General features: G+C 35.5%; 1 protein-coding gene across 2 annotated transcripts in view; it reads right to left on the bottom strand.

Annotated features, from left to right (window-relative positions):
• GRID2 (glutamate ionotropic receptor delta type subunit 2) overlaps positions 1 to 27,244 on the bottom strand; it is a 579,007-nt gene extending 551,763 nt beyond the window's left edge. For both annotated transcript variants that reach the window (XR_011919919.1, XM_072405568.1), the window contains exon 1: positions 26,392 to 27,244. Coding sequence is in view for 1 of the 2 variants with exons in the window: in XM_072405568.1 (XP_072261669.1) it covers positions 26,392 to 26,491 (100 nt within the window). In the remaining variant the exon portion in view is untranslated. The remainder of the gene's footprint in view (positions 1 to 26,391) is intronic.
• Between the last annotated feature and the right edge of the window lie 654 nt (positions 27,245 to 27,898).

The following is a 27,898-nucleotide window of genomic DNA, read 5'->3' as shown; positions in this document are numbered from 1 at the left end:
CTACAAGATGCACCTCAGAATGTATACATCTAATCACTAAAAATATTTAATAAATAATATGGTTAAAGGAACAAGATAAATAACATAATTCTGTAAACTGGGTTGTCATTTAAAAAAGTTAGTGTATGTACAAGCATTTATTATTATGGACCCTTTAAGGAAGAAGGGAGTGTACCCTGGTTCTAGGAGTTTCTAGATGTATATGGTGTTCAAAGTCTTTTTTTAAGAGCCCTTAATTGGTCATCCTCTCCTGTCCATGAATAGGTTACTGGTTATAGTAGAGAAGATGACCAATCCTGAGTGAGGGAAGTTTGTCCTATTAATAATCACGGATTGGTCCCCAGTGAGGCAGCTCATTATCTATGGAGGTGGATGTTTATTTGGGACTTTTCCTGTCAGCTAGCCTGGAGTAGGTACAAACGGGCCTATTTGAATTCTCTCCTCCTGTATCACTGTCTGTATTAGTCTGTCATTTGCAGTCCCTATTTAATGTACAGCGCTGCGTAATATGTTGGCGCTATATAAATCCTGTTTAATATTATTAATAATAATAATAATAATAATAATCCAGGTTTGCAGGTACAATGCTTCCCAAAAGAGGCAGAAATTCAGCAGCTTCTATGGGGTAAGTGCTACAAATAAAATCTGTATTCCAAGTACTAGAATATGGCCTACGCATGGTACAGTACTTCCCTAGGGCCCATTTATATGTTTAGGGTGTTGTGTTAAAGTACATGTGTTAATAATCTTTGCAGTAAAGCAGCTCTTTTATGACAATGCGTCACAACATCCTCAAAACATGCCCCAAACCAAAAATGCTCTGATGAAGAATAAAATGCAAGGTAAAATGCAAGTCCATTGTCCTGTTGTCATGTCATCGCAGTTGTGTTGCCATTTAAAATGAATGAAAACAACTCACTAACATTTTCTACTATGCTATTTTTTTCCTGCTTTATTTAGGAAGGTCATACTAGCCCATAGATTGGCAGACCATTGAGGCAATGTGTATACACTGGCTCACAGTTTTGAATAATTGTGGCTGGCTGTGCCGCTCTGTGCAGATCATCTTATTTAATGCTGAACCCTGCAATGGCTCAGTGAAATGGTCTTTAGCTATATCATTTTGAGCTGAGAGACCTGTTGCTCTGTGTTCAATTGACCTGCTCTTGGATTCACTTTGTCTGCCTACATTTTGTCACAGATTCAAATATATACAAAATAGCTTGTGTAACAATATTTTATGGTAGATTAAAAAAAAAAAATTCTTGAAAAGCAGATACCGGTAGTGACTTTTGATGAGGATATTCTTCCAGACTCGGATTTTTGCATCAGTGAGCTCCTTGACAGTATGTGGCACTGCTTGGCAGAGATGGATGTATACATAATCCCAGAGAGTTTTACTGAATTCAGCCCTGGGGAATGCTGGCCATTCATCAATTCATCTACCAGGAACTGGCTACACTCTCTGGCCACAGGGAATTGTCCTACACCAAGGGGAACTCAAGCCTGACACCTCACACCAACAACTAACCATACCTGTTCAAAAGGAAAAGAGGCTTTCCATTTACCTGTGCTACGGTATTATGTGGCATGGGTACTTATGTGAGGCCTTCCTGTCTAATAAATCATTTTCCACCCCACCTTCAGGTTCAAATCCGACTAGCAGTGGGCACAAGTGGTCCTCATCACTATACCGTGTAGCTAGAGAAATGGGGAAATCCACAGTTTGGGTTAGTATGATCTCCAAATGTTTTATTACAAACACAGTATATGGCTAGTGTGACTAATCACCTTCACCGATGCTTGAGCGCTGGGCTTTTGTATCATTTCAATCAAAATTTCAGGTATATAGATTGCCCCCCAAAATTTTCAAAATGTATACATTATACAAAAATAAGGATTTATTATATACGTGTGGTTGCAGATATCATATACCAGTTGGCTGCCATTTTTGCCTATACCTATATAGATGTCTGATGGACAATATTTCCTGAACTTATTTAGTGACAGATGAACAAACAAGTACTGTACACAGTGCCAATCTGTTCTATTGGGAGAAGGGAGGATTAGCAAGTGACACCCTGCTGTGCTCTCCTCTATAGAAGTGACCAGTGAGGATTTCAACAGTAGCAGATTGATGAATGATGTCTGACAACACACGTCAGAGATGCTTCTGTGTTTTCAAAAAGGGACAATTTGAAATTGAGTATTAGAATATTCATGTATCTTTGCAGAATAACTTAGAATAATACACTAAAGGCGTTACCAATAATCAACAGCCACTCCCCTAATGCTGTTAAATACCATTAGCAGGTGCTTCTTTGTACCAATTTTTATTAATATATATATTTTATAATACTCCAGCATATTTAAATTGATTATTATTTATGCTATATAATTTTTTGTAAAAGTGGTGCTTTTTTTTAAAGCAGGCAAATGTACATTGTACTAAAACAACTTGGAACAACAATGTAGAAAATGTTCATTCAACTTTTTATATATGTGTAAATATGTCATGACAAAGAAATCAGTGCTTGCATTTCTTTGCATAAATTGACAAATTATCTTTCAACAGCTAAGGTTAGGAACTGAAAAGGTAAAATAATCCATTAAAAAACCCCAAATGCATATTTGAAAAAAAACAATATATGTTAAACTTTATTCTTCAACCAAGGTCACCAATAAATCTATAACTCATTTAAATACATGCTTTTTATAGGTTTTTAAAGGCTTTTACTTAAAAAATATTGAGATCCTTTTTCCTAACCAAGATAAATTTTGCACATGAATAATGCATACGTGTTTCATGCATTGTTAATACATAGCCTATTCTTATACATTAGGCATTAATCTTTTCTATTTCATTACGAAAAGCTACTACCGTATGCTGGGAACGAATGAAAGTGATAAAACTGACTTGCAATACGGTCTATATGTATTTGCACAGTTAGGTTTTATTAAATGAGTTGAGAATGTTAGATTTTCTAACACTTTTGAAGTTTATAGGTTTAGTATTGCTGCTTTCTCAAAGCCATTCAGAACAAGTCTTGTACTGCCAGATGTATAGTTAATATTATCCCTGATGGTTTTACAGAACTTGCATTGGGCAAGGATAAAGTGAACTGGAATGTAAAAAAAAAAAAAAAAGGATTTAGGGAAGAAGTGTTAATTGTGCCCAAGCACATTCCCCTGAAGATGTATGTTTTGCTTCCGAAATTGGCAGGCATTTACTGATGTGTAAGGGTACCTGCAGCCTTTAAAGCTATATATCTAAATCAGCCTTTTTCTATCTTTTTAACATGGGGGAACACTTTAAATAACTTTCAGGTCTTCAGGGAATCCCTGCTCTAATTGCTCCATTTACAGCCCACAGTACATTAGTGTGGTGATCGGTAGGAAGAATGCCTCTTACATTGCTGGCCAGTGGGAGGAATGTCACCCTTACAGATAGCAAAAAAGATCACTGGTGTCACTTAAACTGACCTAAGAGGCAAAAATTGCTCATTGCTCAAGAAACCACTAGCAAATCCTGATAAAATCCTGAGGTTCCACAGAACCCTGGTTGAGAAACACTGATCTAAATTGTTCATTTAGAGCACTGCTGTCTCTTACTTCTAGTCTCATAAGATTTAGGGACCATGTTGGTAATGCCTCTACCAAGAAGGCCACCACTACACCGAGGGAGAGCTGTGCAGAACAAGCATAGTAGGTCAGTAATGGTATTTTGGGTGCAGCCCCCTGTTTAAATGTAAAGCAGAAAGTAAAAATGATCAACACATATATTTCATTGATTTGGCACTTCATACAGGTGACTCACAATGAGCACACACAAAAAATGAAGAGTTTTGTTTATTGAAGCCTACAGTCTTATGCACATGAACATGCAATATTTCCTTAGTCTTGAGGATATAGCTTTATTTTATCGGCATGTTATTTACTACTACCTAACTAGAGTCTGTTATGGGTACTGTTGGTTGTTTCTTGGGCTGATTTGCCCATGGTTTCTTTGAACTCTTTTCATAAAACATTTATATCTAAAAAAGGTGGACTAAGAAGGTCTAAGTGGGACGCACAGGCCCCATTCCAGTTGTATATAAGATGTATGTGAAAAATAGTTGTAAGAACCAGGGGCCCAAAATGTATTTATTTGTTTATCTAATGTTGTAGGACAACTTAAAGAAACTCTATATATTCATCATATTTGATGTATAAACTTAGCATGAAGTCCTAAAACATATGGCATGTAAAATGGCCCAGTGCCAGCTTTCTATTCAAAGCTAAACCACAAATATATAATGTGCACACCATGCTAAATATATGTACTGGGGAATTACATTACCTTTACGTTGTGTGTCAAATGACTTCTGAGTACACCTTGAAGTTTCTTTTTCCTGGCATTTTAGTTTAACTTGCTATTCATTGTTTATACGACAGTAATGTCCTTTAACTGATTTGTTTTCAGATGTCCTTGCTTCAGTACTCCAGAAAGTGTTATCAATTTAGAAACCATTAGTCCGCACCTGTGAGGACTCACATTAACAGCATTCATGGGTAGAGTTATTTAAGATATATACAGTGTGCACAGAACTTAAAGGAATCAATTGTTCAATCAAACGTAAAAATGATTACAGTAAATTGCATTTTTAGCTTTCCCAGCATTATTTCTCTGCTGCAATGTGCAATTCAAAAGGGACGAATAATGACTACAAACTAAGTTGGGTACAGTGATTATTAGGAAATCATTATACCGATTAAGCAGTAGGAAATAAATTGAGTGCTATTTAAAATAATGTTAAACTGCCCAGGTCACATTTTGTGATTGGAACCTGCTGAGATATGCTTCATTAGAAATGCGCTGTGCTGTTATAGCGAATAAATCACAAAATATTCACCAAATGTCAAACGGCATAGAAAAAATAAAATAATGACACCAGCTAGAGCACACTGGACTGTGACGGTGTTGCAACGCTGAACGCTAATCAAGACTCAGATGGTGCCCTGCATAGTCACGCCTCTCCAACTGTTGTGTTTTTCTATGCAACTTTACATGCTCACATGGGTTTGAAGAAGGACATTTATCAACAACAGCAGGATTCAAGAATAAATGATCTAGGATGAAAAATGTTTGTACCTGTAAAGAGGAAAGATTAGAGTATAAAAAATGGTTGTTTATAGGTAATTTTCATTCCCATATAAATTGAGTCAGACACATGGTTTATTATCTATAATCTTTTATGCTGAAATATTTTCTGGGGGAAATTTGAGTCAGTAAATGTCCATACCCGAACATTGGAAAATATTATGACAGATTATATTTATCTTTTGCTCAGTACAGTAGTAAGAACAAAACTCCATGGGGATTTTTTAGAACAGGATCTGCTACACATATTGTGTGGACCAAAATAACTAATGTTTACACTACAGAAGCATGAGGATTTATTTGTTGGAAGATAATTTGTCCCTTGTTTCAAAACCCTTTTTCTTAATTCTATAAATATTCAAAGACACATAGAAATATCATTTCTTCATCTGTAATATAAACTTTACATAATATTGGGCTGTGATCATTGGGGTAGAATGATAATAGTAGCCCAGAAAATCATATAAAAAAAATTATGACACTGCCTTAAATCTTTCCTGGAACAAATGTTAGACATGTGTGAATTAAAAAAAAAACCTGCACTCCAAAATTATGGCTTTGATATATTTTAGTTAATCTCCGGGATGAAGACAATCCACTTGAGGTCCTCCTTTTGACACTTTTCATTTTCAGGAAGCCTATTTATAGAGACTAAAACACATCTGGAATGGATCGTCTTTGACCTGATGATAGGTAGAAATGAATGGCAGATGGGTGTTTAAAGTGTGACTTTATGTCTTCTATTCTCACATGGTATGTGATGCTAGGGTGACCTGGCATCAGATGTCAAGTGAGCTGGGATCGCACACTTGTAGCAGAACAGTCGGATATTTCCAGCTATTGATTTATTGTACATTCTACGATTGAATACTAATATTGAATAAGTGCCAAATACACATCTAGAATCAGTTTAGAATCACTGTCCAAACTAATTGTAGAAATATACTTATGTTATATATATATAGCCTCTTAGTTCCCCTAACCTCAGCCTTTGAGCAGGTAAAGAAAATAGGTCCTATGAGAAATATGCATTTATTCATTGGCTTTGGTACCGGATACAAAAATACAGAATTCTAACTTTTATCTTAAGCTATATACACACGCCTGAGATGAGCAGTCCTGCCTGTCCAGAAATCCAGTGTACATTGGTCCCCTGATGTTGTTTATCAATCAACCCTTTGGAGAAGAGCACAGCAGGGTACTGCTCACTCACCATCCATTATCCGTAGGACAGCACTGTGTGTAGAGCGTTTGTGCATTCAATGAATATGATCACAAAAGATCATCTTTAGTGACAGAAACGTAATGTCTGACGTGATAATCTGATATCTGTACAGGGCTTTACTTTACTAGCCATGTGTTTCCTCCAGGTCATGACTAATTAAGCATTTAAAGTGAACCTATTCCTGGGAAACCTTATCTTTCAAGCTGGGTGGGACAAATCATTTCTGTGGAACAGCCTTTTAATCACTTAGGTTATGTACACAAGTCAGATAATTCTGGTACAATAATCACTTCAGGGCTAGTTTTGGACAAAAATCAGGTGGATCCACAATGAACAATTGTAATACAAGTAAAGGGGAGAAAGCGCAGCGGGATGCCGCTCCGTCATTCTCCTCCCTCCCCTTTTCATGGAGCAGAGCGGTGCTGTATGTTCAGCACTCGTTCAGAATCTTTTAGAAATGCACAGTAAGTAGAATTTACGTCAGATAGTTCAGAGGTTATTCCTATTTTTTGTGATTTTCCCATTTCTACAAAACCATGTATTTTAATGTGTTGACTTGTCAAAGGTTAGGTTCAGATGGGTGGTGGAAATGGGCCTTAAGATGTATTTGTTTCTTTGTTTTTGCAGTTAATGAAGTTATATGCATCTTGAACTTTTCAAAATGTGTTTAATTTAAATATCAGAATGTTTACTGTGAAGCCATACAAGTTCAGGAACATGATATCCCTTTGCACACAGAAAATGTGGGTTTCCTGGTAAACTGCCAGGCTTTGCAATCCAATGTACAGATTGCTAAAAGAGTCAGCATGAGCTCTCCATCTGTGTGTGTGGAGTACAAAAAGACTTTGACAGATTTACCTGCATTTTTCAAGGCCATCTCCTAGGGTTTATATTGATTAGTGTTTCAGACTTGCAGGCAATCAAAAACGAAAATCATTGTTCACCAAGTAATCACGTAACCCCATGTAATTTTGTCCTAGGTCATTATTTAACAAAGACAGAACAATTTTTCTGTTTTTGTTCCTGCCTGTAACATACCTGTGTATAAAGAAAATATACCTTTCTTTTCAGCTATATATACAATGCCAGGCATACATTTCCTATTTTCATACCTATATATAGTAGAACTGAAAATTGTAATAAAATCCTAAAATAAAAGTAAGATGTACTAATAAAAAACAACTATGTAGTTTAAACTAAGCAACAGTTAATTTTTACTTATGGCAAAAATCATTCAGCCTTGCTGCATTGCAATAAAAACAATGCCATCAGTCTTTCCAAGTTTCCATCTGCAGGCCACAAACCACCTATTCCTTATGTACTGGATGTAAGGTGGGTGGACAACACTGTTCTTTATAGATACATTGAGTAAACATTGCACCCTAGGAAAAATGTGTTACTGATAAAAATTACTAAATAATGAAAATTAAACTAATGCAGCCACCACATTAAGGGAGTGCTAAGCTGCAATATAATAATTGAAATGAAAGCACGACATCTGTGTGCAACCAATTTGTTTGGTTGCCTAAAGTATATGTGTAGACAAAATATTTTTTTTAATTATAGCTGTCCTTATTGGATGTTTCTCCTCCATCAACCCTACATATTTCCTATATCTCTTTGTCACCAGTGCAAATGGTTACAAAAACACACAAAGAGGTTGAAATTTACCTGTCAGAATGGAATAACAGATTGCCATTTTGGTTCCCCTTCTTGTTCTCTACGTTTGTAAATCTCAAGTTTTATAATGCCAGATTAAAAAAAAAGACTATTAGATTTGATATGAGAGAGTTTATACTAAATGATCACAATTCCATTTAGTTGAAGTAACTGACCAAACTCACCAGATTTGGAAGAGTTGTACATATCACATTCATTTTGTACTTATGATATTTTTCAAACACGCCTATCATTTTATTTAAATACTCTATAGTTGCCTTTTTGCACTATCAAAGTGGTGAATCCTATATTGTGATCTGTGAAGATCTGTTTGTAAGCATGCTTATCTAATTGACTTTTCAAACCTATCTATATCTCAGGATGTGAAATTCAATACAAATATTTTGCTATTATTTTTCTGGTGTAAATAAATATTACCATGGGCCATAGTTTTGGTATTGGGATAAAATGTAAGCAATTTTGCCCTTTAAGGGCCACTATGTCTTAGATTTGTAGTGGAGACGGAAACTTCCAATAACATCAGCTTCTTCCATCTTTCCCTTTTCCCATAGAAGTTGATTTATAGCACACTACCTCCCTGTGTGTTAAGTACTGAGTATTGTGCAGAAGTAATCTCCTTCCAATATCATATAACTACATCATATCAACAACTTGACTCTTGCAGTGATCTCTTCCCCCAGGTTTAATCTTTTAAACAGGATCAACAGCAAAAAAGCAGGCTCATGTGGTTACGAGGCAAAGACATAGTGAGTTGAGTGGGGAACTATTTATTTAAAGTATAAAGTAACTGTAATACATGAATGCCTGGCTCTTATTGTAAAATGTTGTATAATAAATGTACCTAAGTATATGAGGGGTATTTTTGTTGAGTCCTGTTGCATCTTGATTTCTGTAAATTACAGTTCCTTTTACCTGGTCAACCAGATGTAAAGACATTATTTCCAACAAAAGTGCACCCCCAACTTAATGTGTAAATTGTATTTAAAGTATTAGTAATACATTCATTTTGTTCACTTTTTCAGCAATAAAAGTACAAAATTTGATACAAATTTGGATTTCCTAAATTGAAATGATTTATTTTTAATTCAGAAACACAATGTGGTAAGAAGTAATGTTTATAAACGAATCTACACAGACAGAGATAGCAAAGTAATCACAATAACTGCCACTTCAATCCATACTAACAATCCTAAAAACATCCACACTGAGGTAAAAAATTATATGTCATTTTGCAATCTAGCTAAATAAAACTATCATACACTGTTATAGAAGTTTTGTTAGTCTTCCGAGAGTGTCCTTCAAAAACCTGTAGACTAGATATATCAGCCTAACTTAAATACCGTAGAGGCTAAAGAATCATCCATAATGTACAACATGTATTTATAAGCAGGAATTTTTCAGAACAAGGTAAATATGTCTAACGTTTATATAAGCTATATTATATTTTGTTCAGTGTTCGACACTAGCAATCATTAGAGAATTTTAAAATTTTAAAAAAAAAAAAAAAAAAAAAAATATATATATATATATATATATATATATATATTATAGTTTTGGTCACTATTCCTTTAAAGAAGATCTCTAAGGAGAGTAAAAGAAGATTTTTTTTGTGCGTATTTAATTCCCCTTTCCAAAAAAGGAAGTAGATTAGTTTATGTGGTCTATTTCAATTCAATTAGAAAATGTATGATTTATGTCTAAAATTTAAAAAAATTATACTTAGACCTCAATGATTATTTGACTATTGTCACCAGGACCGGAAGTAAGACAAAAATCCTATATAGTCGGAAGAGGTTTTATTCCTTTTTTGTATGGCTTGACAACACACTTTTAACATTTTAAAAATTAGGTAATTTCGAAAGCTATGAGATTGATGTGAAAAAAATGGTAGGAAATCTATAGAGCCTTATAAGCCTCCAGACACAACAACACATAAAAACATGGTAGAGGTAGCTTTTATACAATGACTAGCCAGCCAAGGCACTAATGGAAAATAGATTAAGCAGTTAGAAAGGGGTTCCTCTGTAATCAACTGTGTTGTACCACTCCAAGGCATATGTCCAACTTTCTATTTCTGTTTTTAGTCAGGTGGCCTTTAGGGAGATTTTGACAATGTAATGTTTTAGGTAATTGTACTTTTAAAATGTATGTACATTTATAAACAAGTCCAGGAATGCTGATTTATCTCAACCACATCAAATCATTATGCGATTATTAGGAGGATAATTTAACTTCAGTTTTGCTAATTGAAGAATGATTTTTTTCCAACTATTTAAATGTGTTTGACTAAATACACTTGATATTTAAGCAATTCTATTTGCAGCACATCAGGTGTTGCAAACCAACAAGTTATAAATGCAGGAAAAATACTCTGATTACCTACAAATGAGATAACGCTTAAACTTCTGACTGCTCCATTTACCCCTAGGAAATCTAACCATTCATTTTCCCTTATTTGTTCTATGAGTCGGGAGTTAAAAGGTGACTAAACAATTTAGCTGAAGCTTGCAGTCATAAGAGAAAATTCCCTGCTTTGCAAGTAAATCTTCTAAATGGGGAACTCAAAAAAAGCGCATGTTTCACTCTGTGAAAGTAAATAAGATGATTAGAGTCACTGCTTGTTAAGAGATACATTAATTTTCTATTAAACATATATATAAAAAAATGTATTTCATACATTTCAGGCCTTTGCAACATTTTGCACATTTTTTGTAGAGTTACTGGTTGAATTGCACCTCTTCATCTCTTCATACTGTGATATAAACACTTTATAGGATAGATGCAAATTGTATATTATTTCATTTAGTTAGTGCTGAATCCACACTGCCATGTTGGGATAACACTTGTGATACCCCATTGTCACACAATGAACATTATACATGTTGGTGCATTGTAGTGCCCCCAGAAACCCCAGCACACCTTTCCAAGGCACCAAGGCAGAGCACTACAATGCACATTGCTATAAAATATGTATGGACTATTTTGTTTGTGGTGCATTAGGCAGTCCGATAAAATGAATGGGCTGACTATTTCTATGGACTGTGACCCTCTACATCTCAGGCCTCTTTAATACTTTTCAGGCAGTCAAAAACTGTATGGTTAGACAATCCCGGATGTCCATGTATGCACTCATGAGCAGTTTGTAGAGTTAACTGCAGCAGTTTACAATGCATTTTCATACAATTTGGTGTCGTTGCAGTATGGTTTGGTTCTTCTTTCAGAAGAGGAAAAGCAACCACACAGGCAGAACCTACATGTCACTTTCAAGAACCATGTCACAATACTATTGCAATGTAAATACAGCCATGTGCAAACTCCTGCATAAAGACCCTAACAGTGATAAAAGTACTTTGCGGGATTATAAAATTACCCCCTATTCCATTTAAGAATCACTGGATTTACACTGTTACATCAGGGTAACACATGATATGTATGGTGGTGCATTGGGTGCCATTCATTCTGAAAGGCACACCAATGCACCTTTTCGGCTATCTCCAGACTACAGAAAACCCCTAAACTTCATGAGAACTGCAAAACTTATTCTGTACTCCTAACACAAATCTTATTCTATAGTGAGCGGATGAAGTCATAGGAAATGTGTTACTTGTAAATAAAAAAACAATACAGAGGAATAGTAATCTAGAAACCCTGAGCATACCTCACATACACAGCGATCCCTTCTTCCTGCCACTCTATATTTTAGGATAGCTTATACAGCATGTGAGTGGAGCTTGCGAACAATGGTTACAAACAGGTTCAGTTGTGAACAGAATATTAAACAATTGGTGTAAAGCTTTTAACAACACAGGATGTAATTTAGCTTGCTATATCCCACTCAAATCTAAAATATCAGATTTGGAAAGAGTTTGAGGAAAAAAAAGTTTTTGTTAAACTAGAAAAATGTGAACAAACATTTTTAGTAATACATTTCCAAAACTTTGACTTCTAAAATCAGATACAGTCTCTTACTGGTCATCTGCCCCTGAAATAAAAGCAAAATAGGTTGACAAAATATAACTTTAAATTATATATGATCATTTGAAATTGAATCTAAAGCTGCGTACACACTTCCAATTTTTGTCGTTGGAAAGGATCTTTCACGATCCTTTCCAACGACAAGGGAGTGCACGATGCATGAACGGTGCTGTACATACAGCACCGTTCATGCTCTATGGAGAGGGGAGGGGGAGAGCGACGGAGCGGCACCCTGCTGCGCGCTCTCCCCTTCCCTTTCATTAGGATCGGCTGTCATCCATCGTCCGTGGATCCGGCAGGTCGGTCGTCCGGACGATGGACGACACCGACTGTACACACGGCAGACACGGCAGGCATCGGCCAATTATCGGGCAATAAAAATCTGACGTGTGTACGTAGCTGAAGATTGTTGAACAATCCAAAACAGTTTTGATTTTGATAGCCAAAACAACGGAAATGTTAGAGGACATACCTGCCTACAACTGGGTAAAATATTGCTGGTGAATGATCTGTGCAATCGTTTTCAGTACACAGCAAGCAACTCATAATTAACACTAGAAAAAGAAAAGAATTGTCATGGGACTGAGAAAAAAAACCTTCCTGACTGCCCAGCTGGAACTGATTACTGTTACACAGGTTGGTAAGCTTTTAATCTGCATCTTTACATTGAACTCTTAGGTGGAATCCTGCCGTGAGTCAGGTACTTGCTGAGTATTCACAAGGATAGCAGGATTATAGTTCAGGCTTCTCCAGATAATTTCTTTTTTCAACTGATTTTTTTGCTTTGTAAAATTTCCAACAACATTGCTGATATAAAAATAAGAACTGAACATAAATGAGAACTAGAATAAATAGGATTTAATGTGAAGCTGGCTACCACCATCCACATCAAAGGAAACCAGACATGTTCTTCATCATTCATTAAATATCAAACAAATGGCCACTGTTCTGGCTCCTCCATTTAATGATTTGAAGAGAGCTTGGTCTCATCAAAGGAAATAGGCAAGCAGGATGTAGGTGGTTTAAAAAAGGTATTAAATGATAAGGAATGTGTTGGACTGTCTCTGATAGCAGTATAGATGTGGGATTTGTGGATAAGAATTATAACAGAGGAGATCCTGGGGTGGTATAATAAAGTGGAACATTTCAATGTTTTCTGGAGTTCTTGGAAACAATTTGGTGGCTTCTGTATTTCAGTCCTAGCAGGTTAACCTACTTCGGCAGCTCCAGAAACACAGAGGGTATTATTAAATGTGTGTATAATCAATGTATTTCACATGCACCATGTGTTGCAATTAAGTATTTAGGATGTAAAAATAAAATATATGTTTGCTTTAAACTCAATCACAATATTTAATATTAGGGAGATTGTATTCAAAGAATTACTGAGTTCTCAAAGAAACTAGACACTGATAAACTGAGAGTCCTATGCAGAATACTGTGAAAATCTGTCAGATAGACATAATTATTTTAACACATAAAATAAAACAAGGAAGCCCCACAATCTCTATTTAATTTACAGCTCAGTGTAATATGTTACTGCTATATAAATCCTGTTTATTAATATTAATGTCAGTATTTATTCCTATCTAAAATAATTATTAAAACACTACATAAGACAATATTTACTGTAATTTCAAATCCATGCACCAAACAGATTACCTACAGTGAACATTTATGAATGATACATTTACTGCTTCCAACAGGAAACGTGTCGGACATAAGCCACATACAGATGTTCGAGGGATGTCAGATGATTGACACTCGAAACTGATTGTTTGCAGTGACAAATGAATAAACAAGCGCTGTACATACAGTACTGTCCAATTCTATGGAGAATGGAGGGAAGAGGTCGAGTCAATGACCCTGATCTGCTCTCCTTTATATAACTTGATCTATAGTTCATAAATCTGCCATGGGGGATTGATAAACATCATTAAAGAACTGCTGCACGCATGTCAGATTTTCACCTGCAAAGACCATTTTTCTTTTGGGACAATAACCTGATGTGTGTACAAAGCTTTAGATTTCTACTATAGGGGAATAATTCTTTGATGCATGGAGAAAAGTTAATAAGACTCTAATTACTCTGTAAACAAACCAGGAACACTACAGTGACAAGTCAAAAGCGTGTAAGTAATATTTCCTTTATAATATATCCAGCTCTCAATTTTTAGTATACCACTGTCTTTATAATATCTAATTAGCATTGGACAACTCTTTTTACATATGTTTTCAATATGTCCTCACATTGGATGAAGATCCTAAAGATACTCCCCCTAATCAGATACAGCACCCCCTAATATTTCCTTGTATAGAAACTCATGTTTGCATCTCCTTTACCTTTTGTTTATTTACTTTTGTATTGGGGTATAATCATGAAAAGGAATTGAGTTTATGTTACTGAAAGCTCTTTTTTTAAAACAATTGCTATCTTGTGTGCTTGCAAATTGGACACTTAATACAATTTTGCTTAAAGACGAATATATGCAAAGAGGATTGGCAACAATATATTGTTTGCACATAAAAAATTATGTTATAAATATAAATATAATCTGCTATTATTAGGTCTTGGTTTCACAGAATAATATTGGCTGAAAATCCCAAAAAGGAAAGAAAATTGAGTAAAGGTGTGTTAAGTTCCCCTTTAATTAGGCAATGCAATATGTAAATAATGTATATACAAATATCAGTAACCCAGCAAAAGAGAAATCATATTTTGTTCAGACTGCTGTAACCTAAAATATGATTGATGGCTATTGGTTGCCTAATATTAAACACTTGCTGCACTTACTTAGGTCCTCAAATCTTACTGAGTTTTATAGAGTTAGCTTTCAGCTGTTATCTCAGTATGCCTTTTACTGTCTCTATTTATAGAAGGGCTACTGAAAGTAATGGATGCACTTTTATATAGATTTATATAATCACATTTCTGGTCGTCTACTTGAATTTTCTTTGTTGAAGTGACATAAATATGGATATTATTCAGTTAACAGGCACTGATGACTACTGTAGCATAAAAGGCTTCTCGAGGGAATTTAGCTTGTCTCTATCTTTATTTGAATAAAAATTCCAAACAGCTATTAAAAACCCCTTAATGATGTACACCTGAAACATATTATTGAATCAAACCTCTAGGGAGTCATTATAATCACAATGCAGCTTGCATTGTATAAAATCATATTGTTCAAAAATGTCATCACTTCCCCTGACAGAGGTTGACAACACATCACTTTCACAGTTAAGTCGGATACAGTTATGACAGTAAAAAATTATATGCGGTTCAAGAATAAAGAAAATCTCCCTCACTGTAAGTACATATTGGCATACTGATGTGTAAAAACAGATCCTGGTTCAACCCCTACTACCCCATAATGTCATATGTCTGCGTGCTCTACTCTCTTCTACATGTTCTCTGTCAATATATTTGTATGCAACACACCTGATTGGCTCATACAGCCTTTCTGTATCCTAGTCTGAGTTATGTAACCTATGCACAGCAAAGAACAGTAATGTAATCCTTCTTCTTGGCCCTCGGGATGTCAATATAGGGGCTGCAAAAGATCTATCCTCAGCAGCCATCATGGAGGAGTTCAAGGCCTCTCCATGACCAGTGGACAATAAGAGGGGATGTGTTAATGTAAGGAATACAGGGGGGATCTCTCTGCTACTATCTTAGCTCAGTACATCCATCCTTTTAATCTCTAGCCCATGCATGGTTCTCCTACTCTGCAGGCATGCTGTATAATATAATGTGCAGGGAACCCTTCATCTCTCCATTTACTGAAATCAGAACACCCTCTCTATTATGTTACCACTGATCTCTGAACAAACGTAAAATTTGCCCCCTGTGCTGATCTTGTCTCCCAAACAGTTTCTCACTAAGCTTTTGCTATCAATTCTTCTCTAGACATGCTGACTGCAAGGTGAAGCACAAACCCAACTCATGTATTATGCCTGTTAGCACCTTTTCAAAGTTAGTACAACCTTTTAATGCCACTACCAGACTTGCTTCATGACTGCTGAGAGTGAGTTTAGCAGAAGTAAGTGTAAAATGCCAAGACAGTAGATTAGTAAACTTTAGCAAGGACAATGCCATCACTGCCTCTCACCCACTGTATCAGCACATAAGCATTCCTAGACAAGCATAAGCATTCCTAGACAGGCTGTATTTGCAAGCATGAGCAAAACACGGGTTCTCTTTAGGGGGCAGAGTAAATGTGAAAGTATATGTAAGCTAGTAAATTTGAAAGTATATGTATATATGTAAGCTTATATTAAATGTTTGAGATGTAAAAACAATTTTATGTGCTGTTTTTGGATGGTTTCATGCGATTTGTTTTTTTTTTAAATACTGTGCAAAAAACAGGAAAAAAGAACATACCATTTTCTTCACGTCAAAGAAGAAAAATAAGAAGAAAATAAAAAAATTGGGTGATAATATAAAATATGTTGTATACCTCAGTGCTTCATTTCTCAAAGTGCATTGTCCAGCATGACAAAGATGATGAAAACTGTGCTATGGTGGCATAAAGCATTTTATTCATCATTTTAAGTAATAATTGTTAGTAAAATGTCTCTAAAACGTACCAGCACATTCTATCAAAATGAATGATAATTATACACATAAACTATAAGCTCTTTGAGCTGAAAATTCTTTAAATAATAACATCTGAAAGTAAAAACATTACTACATAATACAGTGAAGTACCAGAAAACAATGGATAATGGGGGTATTTGTTGCATTTCTTTTGAACATTCATTCATTATATGAAGCTTTTCACTGTAAACTGACATTGCTTAAAAGCAAGACTGCTCATTCCATTTAGCAGCCAGCTGTAGCAGAAATACATTGATAAAAAGCCTAGGTTATAGGCTAGCCTTTCTAGATTCCAGCAAAATGTCATGCCTTACCGCTGCCTTTTCTTCTGGTTTTGATCCTAAGACTCCATTTAAATTTTTTGTTATAATAGGAAATTCAATTCCAATACTACAGCTAGTAATTTATTTAATGTATAAATATATATAATGTTTTTAGTTTACACTAAATAGGCCCTGAAAGTCATTTTTGTGGTGATATAAAGGAATTAGTGAAACTGAATGTTTTCTCTTAGCTTAAATTCATGCAATATTGGACAAAACCTAACATTATGGTAAAATGCATTGGAATCAACAAGAAAGGAAAATATTGTGATATTTATTATTATTTATTTATTTTTTTGCAATAGGCTTTTAATTGCTCTTTAGATGATCTTCATGATCCCTAAATGATCCCTTATTTTTTTCAACTTTATTAATAATCAAAATATTTTTTTAACAACTTCAAGCGCATCTAGAAAAATATATAGTAATACAAATTTTTTTTGTTATCAACATAACCATGTGATTTCATGTGCTTGATAAATAAAGTCATTTATCACCATGTGATGCCCTCTGCCCTGGTAATCACATAGTTAAAAAAAATAAAGCCATATGATTTCATCTAGATAGTTTGCATGGTGAAATTTGAGGATTTGGAGGAAGCATGGGATGAAGGAAGTTTATTAGGCAGATATTGCGTATTATGTATATATCAATTTTATGTATATGATATACGCAATGTATGTATTCCAGAGAATCCATTGTAGAAAAAGTATTGCAGAGTGTTCTAGCTTATTCTTCTCAATTTTGAAAACACATACAGCACTGTACATCCTTGTTATACTCCAAGGTCTGATCCAGACAGCGTGTATACACTTATTATAGATTTACTGCCTTTCCTTTATTTATTGGGGGTATTTCACTACTTTGATTTGAAGGAACACTTATTTCTGCCCCTGGGTTAACAACCAACCAAATGAAAGTGTAGTATATCTGATTACTTTTTCTATCACAACAGAAAAAACCATATTGTGTGTGGGGCCATTCAATCAATTGAAACTAAAGGACAATGTTTCATTACTTTCTTGAAAACACACAAATATATATACTGAGTACAGAGGATATGTAGTTACGGTACTATCTAGGAAACATTGCCATTTAATATTTATTTTAAGGTAAACTTTGCATTACTAAATTACATTTTTTTAGAAAAGAAGGACCACTTTATTGAATTATTAAAAAATAAGTTGTTTCTCAGCCTGTGCTACCTTACATTACAAGCTCTCTGGATACAGATCATTACTGCGGAAAGTCTATTGTTTTCAGTCTGCAGTGAGATAAGAGGATCAAAACAGCTATCCCATGTACATAGATTAATTACACATTCCACAGAGAAAAAAGAGTTCTAATACATTAAAGCAAATTGATAAGATTGTTTATATTAAGATATTCTTTCTCATATGTACATCTAAAATAAATAAATATGTATGTGAAAGTGATTATAATCATGTTAATGTGTACAGGGTCATATACTTTACTTTGAGTGAACCTAGCTGCTTATTCATTGTAAAGCTACGTACACACGTCCAATGGTTCTCACCCGATAATTGGCCCAGGGCCGATATCAGACAAGAATCTGGCGGATCCACGGGCAATGGACAACAAACGATCCTAATGCAAGGGAAGAGGGAGAGCGCACAGCAGGGTGCCGCTCTGTCCTTGTCCCCCATGTCTCCATATAGCAGAACAGTGCTGTATAAATAGCACTTGTTCATGCATCGTGCAGTCCTTAGTTGTTGGAAAGGATTGTGAAAGATCCTTTCCAACGACAATAATTGCACGTGTATGCAGCTTTATTAAAGTGAACCTGAGCCTGGGCTATATACACTTATATTCACATCTTCTGAACAGGCAGAAAACACTTTGATTCACTTGTTTAGCTATAGGCATTACGAAACACAAACATACCAGAGAAAAGGCAAACCGCATCACAGGTTTATATGTTTGCATGTGTTGTCCTAGCATTTGCAGTCATAAGGGGGTAAAGAGAAAGAAAAGTAACCACACTGACAGAAGTAGTTGTAAAAATTCTTACTCACAAGACTGTAGACTCTATATAATACCATAGGGAAACTGAAAAAGCACTGGGTACCATAAAGGATGATCTATCCTTCATTTCCAACCCAGAATAATTTCAGTTCAGTGGGGTTATTGGGGGTATATACACATAAGTGGAATGTTAAAAGAGGAATGGGTTCTTTGTGGGGTTGGTAAATCAGATAGTCAAGAGAACAATTTCCAGGGAAAGATAGCATTTTGTGAAGTAGCTTAGTGGATACTGGACAGGTTGGCTGACATAATAAACATATTTCATAGTAACCTTGCATTGCCACTAATTGTAAGTGCATACCAGCTAGAATACAGATTCAGTAAAATGTAACATGTAGATGGTAGCATTATGCTGTAAGGGTTACTCTGTCTCATGGAATCTTACTTCTAGATAATCAATAAATAAGTGCAGGCTGGTAACCTTTTAGATTTATTCCCAGGTACTAAACTATAATAAACGAATGGCAAGACGGTGAATTTTTCCTTTTTGACACTGTGGCATAAGACTTCCAGTAGTGAAAACTAGTGTACATGTCATTGCAACCCAATACTTAATAATCTAAAACATATCTTATAAGATAAACCTTCTCCTAACATGTAAATCCTAAAGATTACCCCTACAGAGAAAATGCCATCCTGCCTAAGGACGGCTTGTACATGGACCCCATGGCCCTCTTATACTCACCTTATCACCACTCACTAGCTCCTGCTTCAACATAACCAACTACTGCCCCATACATCTTGGTTTGGAAGAGCCTGTACCCTCCTCTCCTGTGACAACTATCCTGCCCTTTAAGATTTATGATCCTAACAATAAACATTAAAAATAATGTAGGTCTGCAAGCTATTCTTAATTATTTAATTATACCATTTATATATTCAGATTTAGGACATGTACAAAAATGTAAAACTATTATTATATTTAGTGAAGATTCCAGGAAGAAGCTGAAGGGTACCACCAATTGGAGCACAAGGCTAGTTATGTGACTGAGAGCTGCCTGATCAAATACCACAGTAATCAGATTCAGACTTTGGCATCTGAAATTCTAGTGGGAATATTATTCATACATGAAAAATGGATAGACCAGTGAACAATTGTAAGGAAGTTTATTGTTAATTTGTCATTATTCCTCAGGAATAAACAGTGGAGGGCATACATAAATAGTGATATGGAAACAAGGGATAACAGAGATTAGGTATATAAGAGAATGCATGTGCAAGCAGGACCTTCCTAGCTCCCTGACCTGGATGGCTGACCCATCAATTTAGCCATGGATAGTACACCAATGAAAGAGACTTGCAAAAATGCAAGGATTAAAAAATGAGTGCTCATTACACATGGGGTGAGATGTAAAGGCAAATACACTGGATTGAAAAAAGTTACCATTACGGTAGAAAAATTATATTATTAATATTATTAATATACATTGGTAATAATATTCTAAATAATTTAAATTATGTGTATCTTACAAGGAAACACACACACACACATATTTATATATATATATATATATATATATATATATATATCTGTCTGGTCCTTAGATTTACACAGCTTTATCACACAGCATAGCCCTGTCCAGCAGGAAAAGTGACCTGATTTTTATCAGCTTGTTTCTTGCATTACAGTAAAACCAGTCGGTTATTTTTGCTGCTTTCCCATACCCATCTGAATGCTTCTATACAGAAGGCTGCCATCAGGGCAGATTTAGGTGCTTACACATAATTAAAAAAAAAAATAATTGTGTAAACAATAAATACATGAATAAAGCACATGATTCATTTGCGGCTCTATTTATAAAACATGGAATCTGCCATTGCATCAAACATTCTCTGGTGAGCATCAATTACTGCCCCTTAAACACATGGACCAGGAAGATTCCCACCAGGGGAGATTCTCTTTTTTTTATAAATAGAGCCATTAATGTATTTTACATCTGCTTGGAATTCAGCTGTAAAGTATCTAAATCTTTTTGATAGAGCAGAGAATTGTTTTAAATACCCAGTCAGTTTTCTTGTCCCTTTGGGGTGATTTATCTTCAATTTCTACCCTATAGCTACAACATGAATTGGAAGGAAGTCTATCCAAAGTAAGGGAAATTTTTTGATGATAATGATGATTGTGGTTGAGTTTACCTTTACATTATTGCAGGATTTATCATTATATACCTGTTCCAGTGAAAACTTGATATGCATATACAGAGCACTGTCCATTTGTGATAAGAGGGGGCAGTGCAGAAAATCATTGATTACATATGCAGACTCTACTACTTGTGTCATTCTAGATCAATACATTCACAGGCTTATGGAAAACATCTGATGATCACCAACAAAGGTCACAGACAAACCTTCCCACCCCCATTCTTAGTAGCAGTTATTCACATTTACCTTGAACCTGTTGAATGTGTCTTGCTATTACTGGTTTTCCAATGACCTGAATAGATGGGAACCTTTACAGACACTGACACCTTCATACATTCAGACATGCATATAGACATAAAGGTAAATGCTAATATCTAATACCAACACAAAGTAGACAAAAATATGTATATAAATAAAAAAGGTCTCTGATTGACTACTATGAGTTTCTTGTTACTTCTTGTTTTTAATATCATATTATTGCAACAGAAGGTAACAGGATAATCACTCTCTACTGCATGCAATATGCAGGCATAACATAACCCAATCAATTATTTGCTGTTATTTATAGTTTGTATTGAAAAATTATGTGGAAACACACATCCATAGCTGATCCAAGTGTAAGGTAAAATATTCCTTATATCAGAACACATTTCTGTGTTTTTTGCTAGAAGCAAGCCCTTCCATATTCAATGATGTATAAGTTCAACTTTTAATACCTTGACAGACCATTAGACTATGAAAAAGCATGTGACCTTTTCTTGCCTATTGAGAGGATGTTTCCTTGGCCCTTTTCCGTTTTCAAATATTCTCGGATTAGTTGCTTGACAAGGAATCTGCTTGTCCTTTTGATCATACCATAGAAATGTGTTATTTTTAACTTTACATGGGCTATGCCATTTGGTAAGCTTATTAATAAATATAAAAGGGCATGAAATATTATTTCAGCAGTAGTTACCTTTTTTAGTGCCTACTCTCTACCACATAATCACCACTGCCTTTTAAAAGGTATTCACACTCATTGGGCCAATTTATAAACCTGATGGTAGGAGAGGTGTCTATAATACCAAAAGCAAACAATCACACTGCAGCTGTCATTAATCCAGTGCAGTTGAAAAAGTGAGAATGGAAATTAGATTGGCTGATATAGGTACCAATAATTGTTTTTTTATTCTTTTAGCTTTAGAAATCAGCTTGTTATGTCATGTACTGATTACTGTGAGTAATTAACAGGAGTACATTATGACATGGTCTTCTAACACCTTGGTAAAGCTTGGATAATAGTAAGGCTACTGACACTTTTAATTGCCTGTCCTTAAATTGAAGGCATTTCTGAATACTGAGAATTGTGCTGTATAGGATGCATAGATAAAGAATACAAGCGATAATGACTTTAAATGCCAGCAAATCCCCACTTGATTAAGTAGATGATGTTTAGACAAACATCAGTTGCACAGACGTAAATGTTACCGGAAGACTGGTATTTAAAAAGAAATGGAGGCGTTTTAACTAATCTGAGCTTCATAAATTAGAACATTTTTGAATGACTCCTTAAAGTACCAGATCATTTCCATTCTACTCACGGTTTTCCAGCTCTCTATACAGCATACAGATCATTAGGAAACTACGAAGCAATCAAGTAATGTGCGTCTGATGAAATTACTCTATCAATGTGCTGGGCTCCTATTCATCCCATCCCCCAACATAGAAACAAAACAACATGGGAGAGTTCTAGAGTCTCAATAACCTTTCCAAAAGAAATAAAAAGAAATTAAAGTAATTGGCAAATCCTTGGAAACCATGGAACACAGATTTACAAATAGAAATTTCTTTGTATATTATTTATATGTGTGGTTAATGACGAGTAAACATAAAGTACCATGAATTTTTACTATAAAAGGGTTAATGCAATAGTTAGATATTTGAGGCATCACTTTTACTGCAACCTGTTGTTTCACCAGTCATGTTAGACAGACTTAATGTACTCAAATTGTGAAGCTGAGTCATAGAGTTCTGGTGCTGGTGTGAGATAGGCATATTGTTAGATCAGATGGACATCGTATCATATCAGGTGACCATATCGGCTCAATTTTAGATTAACATTAAGTTGTCAATCTTATGGAGTTTCAAGTTGGCTGATGGGTGGGTAGATATCAGCTAACTTTATGCATACTGATCGTAATACGTAACATTGAAAGTATGCTAACAAGAAAACATTTTATTGCCCATAGAAACCAGTCAAGGTATTTTTTTTTTCATTTACAGTCAACCTAGTTCTGTAGAAATACCAGCTCTTAGTTAATTGGTGGCTATGTGCAACAAAAAACTTTCTTGTTAGAATACTTTTCATACAAAAGCCATGTACTGGCCATGCTCACAATAATATTTGTATTAGGAGCATTCTATCAAACAAAGAGTTCATTGCCAAAGACAACTAACAATCTCTTTCATTGGGATTACTGAATAGAAATACAGCTGCATGTATACATATGCTGAAGAAACATTGATTTGCAGTTTGAAGTTGATTTCAATTATCTACAACTATGATCAGCTCTTGAAACATTTCACATCTATCTATACCTGATCTTGGGTATATTTTATCATATATTATAGGCAAGCTGTCCCTATAAATGAAGCTTCCTTTAGCAATTTCCAATTCAGGACACTATCAGCCATTACACAGACATTTATTCTATCACAAGGAATTGTGTATTGTATGATAACCAATGTTAGCTGCAGCATGCTGGGTTTCCTAAAAATTGTTAAATGACAGGAGGTATATTATTATAAAAGAAACACTTAGATATGAAGAAAATACTCTCCAATGGGCAACACTACACCTTAGTGGTTTTTCCATGAAATGGTTTTCTGCATTATTCAGTAAGGCGTCAGTGCCAGGCTGCTATGGAAAATGTACTAATGCATATGAACCAATCAGAATCATTGCTCACAGCCTTGACTTTAGTAAAATGACTTTGCACTGTCAAAAGATCACATGTCCTCTACATTACAAAAGGAGTTTTATAAGAATCAGCAACACAAACGTGTTTTATGTATTTAGATTAGGCTTGGTATCAGGAAATCATTGGAATCCAGTACTTTTAGATGGATATATGGGCTTTAATGAAAAAAACTACTTTTAATATTTCTGGTTTAATAGTGTTCAACTATTTGAAATGCACAACTTCTGCAGCTATCCAGTGGCAGCATTCTCATTATAAATGATTACACGCTATGTGTAACAATTACCAATTCACCACTTTCATGGCAACATAAAGTCTTCTATAAAAGAGCTAATCCCCTTGTCAAATGCACTAATTGTGATGCAAGTTAAATTAATTGTCTGGGAAGCAGCTTCATTGTTTCACACTAGAACTATTCATGTGTGGTCACATGAAGCAAATATTATAAAAGTGGGTTACTGTGTTAGCTTCTAGAGGATGGTACTGCAAGCCCTGAAGAGTCTTGCATGATTATAACTAGCATTATTGGGTCGGAAGCCAAAGCAACATGATACACTATAATTTGAGATATAAAATAATTAGGAAAGGAAGATTATGATATTTCAGTAAGGAAGCAAGAACTATATATATGACATTTGTGTGACTTATGTACCAAGACCTTGGTCAAGTACAAAGGTCATCAAAGTATATGTCAAAACATATTAGGTGTGATTAATCAACTTTAAATGTCTATTGTTCTGTACTTTTTCTCTTATTTGCTCAGAAGAGCTTTATAACCAATGCAAGTCATAGAACTACAAAAACAGATGCTTTGTATGATACCATTTAGCCCTGATTGTTTTCTACTAAACCTGATTTTTTGACAATGAATACAGATCAGTGAAAACATTTAAACTATATCTAGACTATAAATGTCCTAGTACCAAACCTTCTATACATCTGAAAAAATCAACAGTGACTTATTGAAGCCTAAACTTGTTTCAGGTTGCAGTGGTGAAAGTAACATGCAGCATCTCATATTATAATATGTATATGCAGAAGGCATTGATACTAGTTTGTGCATATCAGAATGTATTATCATGAAACCCTCGCAGCTACTTTTATTAAAGGTTAGATAAACTAAATAGCATTATTTTAAAATAGGATTTATAATACTGAGCATTAGTATTCTATATTTACCCTTTCAGCTTTGTTAAACGTGTACTCTGATTACAATATTTTCTTGACGTTAATGATGCATACTTTTATGCTTCAAAAAAGGAGTCTCGATCTGATTTAGTTCTTGGTAAAGCGCCCAAAAACTGATCATGATCCAATACTAAAAAGGGGGTGGAGGAGGAGAATTCTTATGTATTTGCATTAGTGATCTCCTGCCCACTCTCTTCCTAAGGGGCCCTGCGTGTTCAGACTGTAGATCAACTGGCAGCCTTGCTGGTATACAGGAATCAGTGCAGTTTATCCTTCACCATGCCTTAAAGACTCTACTGTTACATATGCTTCCTACATAATACCAACCTCCTTATAAAGATACCATGAAGGCACATACTAGGCTACGTATGCAGTAAAATTAAGGAAGTATGCACGGTGATGAATGCATTATTACTTGCAACCAGACAAGAATGTTCCCAGAAAAACTCCAGTTATTGCATCCTTGCTGCCAATAGGTGGGGCCCACAAGCTTTTGGCCACTCACCGGTTCCTCTAAGAGGAAATCCGCACACATCTACTGCTTCAGAATTTTTTCTCTTTTTCTGTCTGCAAGGGTTTGTGTCCCACAAAGGCTGATCACTGCAGCCCAGGCACATGAATGCAGCCTTTTGTAAGCATTCCTCAGCTTCATTGCTTCTCAGAATCTCAGAACAGTGGGTCTCCAGGCTGTATGGAATGATGTGAGGGGCAGCACATTCCCCCAGCACATTTCAATCAGTCACACCTGTCAAAAAAAGCAACTCTTCAAATACGGTTTGACAGCCTGTAGAGTAAAATAAAGAAAGCATGTACATAGTGCATAATAAAACACACATAGTTATACTATTATAGTACTGCATGTCTAAATCTATATCTTGGCATTCCCGTAACACCTGTATGATTTCCAGATTCTAGTACCGTCTCATGTAGGCATTTTCATGCTGTAGTATTGGCACCAAGTATGGTAGACTCGATAGGAGGCTATATGAATGGGATTATCAGAACACAACCATGCAGCATTATATGAATATGACATTAAACACCCCACATCATGTTTGGAGTTACTGCAATGAAATACAACTGGAGCATATAAATGATGTAAGAAATCTTACCGATATGGATGATTGAATCTGATCTAGAGTCTGCTCTTGTCCTGTCCCAAGATACAGTCCAGAAGACGGACAGATAGATCACTGCATGCAAAATGTCCATCTTCTTCAATGACTGTTGACCACAAATCAGATCTTCATGAGAAGTCTGGGAACAGCGTTGAGAGTTAGGCAGATCTCAGAAGAGTTTAATCCCTGTGTTTCTATGGGGTAAAAAATGGAGGCATCAGAGGGGGGGAATAAATCAAAATGGATCAAGCAGGGAAAAGTCAATGGATAAGAATTGTTTCCTTGATGTAAAACCAAAGCACAATACTTGATTCTCAGAGTGTGAATAAAATATCCAGTGGGCATCCAAAGCTGAGCAGGGGAATGATTTCACATGCACCAGAGAAAATTCTCCATAGAGCCGCATATACTAAAGCAGACAAACTGCAGAAAATGACAATAATCCTTCAGGATCCTAGTGCAGATCTAGCTCACAGAAAGAGTAAATACCATACACACACACATACACATACAAGAACTGGCTATATAAAGGCTTAGCTTCATGCATCTTCTTCTATTGAGCAGTGTGTGACAATTGTGCATGGGAATACACCAGCAGCATCCAGCTATAAAAGTAAAGAGATGCTGCATGTATTTTCAGCTTCCACTTGGATAACAAGGGAATCCTAATACCATCCAAATGAATTGAAGGCTTATCCTCAAACAGGTTGGGAGTGCAGTTTAGATGCTTCGGTTGGAGCAGGCGGTCTGCTAGGGAGCAGAGCTGGATACAGAATGCTCCCTGTTCTCAGCAGCAGCAGCAGCAGCACACAGGCAGCCAGCACGTTGCCTAGAAATGAATCACCTAGGAGAAGCAGGGAAATACAGAGAGGAGATAAGAGTACCATCAAAGCCAGGGAGAGAGGCAGAAACTGAGAGCTGAAGAGGCATCTAGCTCCTCCTTTCTGTCCCTATCTGCAATATAAAGGGGGAAAAAGACACAGCTCCCAACTTCTCTCTTAGCTTTTGAAAATAGAAGAGGGAAGAGGGTATGCTTTAAGCCCAATTGATACAAAAAATAAATACAATTGAAAAAAAAATACATAATAAAAAAATTGTATATATTTTTAAAATAAATAAAAACAGAAACACACATTGCACCAATGATGTGCTGATCTCATCCTTTGTACTAATTTGGACATAAACATAGGTCATAGAAAATGCAAATTAATTTCTCTCCACCCCACTGGGACAATCAATTTAATTGCTTGATGCCCTAGAATATTATACAGCAGTACACAAATCATGCTGATTTTACTTAATCTAGGAAAGAAGGCAGCTTGACTTGCCCATCTGCCTGCTATGTTTAAAATGAATAGTGACATTAGCAAGCATTTTAAACTGATCGCTTTGTAATATATAGCTCTAATTGCCTAACAGAACCTGACTAAACAGATTTTTTTTTCTGTTCTCTTTTGCTGCACAGAAGAGTTAATTTCAGCCAGATCTGATTTTCAGATGT

Source organism: Pyxicephalus adspersus, chromosome 3 (genome assembly GCF_032062135.1).
Source record: "Pyxicephalus adspersus chromosome 3, UCB_Pads_2.0, whole genome shotgun sequence".
NCBI lineage: Eukaryota > Metazoa > Chordata > Amphibia > Anura > Pyxicephalidae > Pyxicephalus > Pyxicephalus adspersus.
This window is presented reverse-complemented; position numbering and strand designations above follow the sequence as displayed.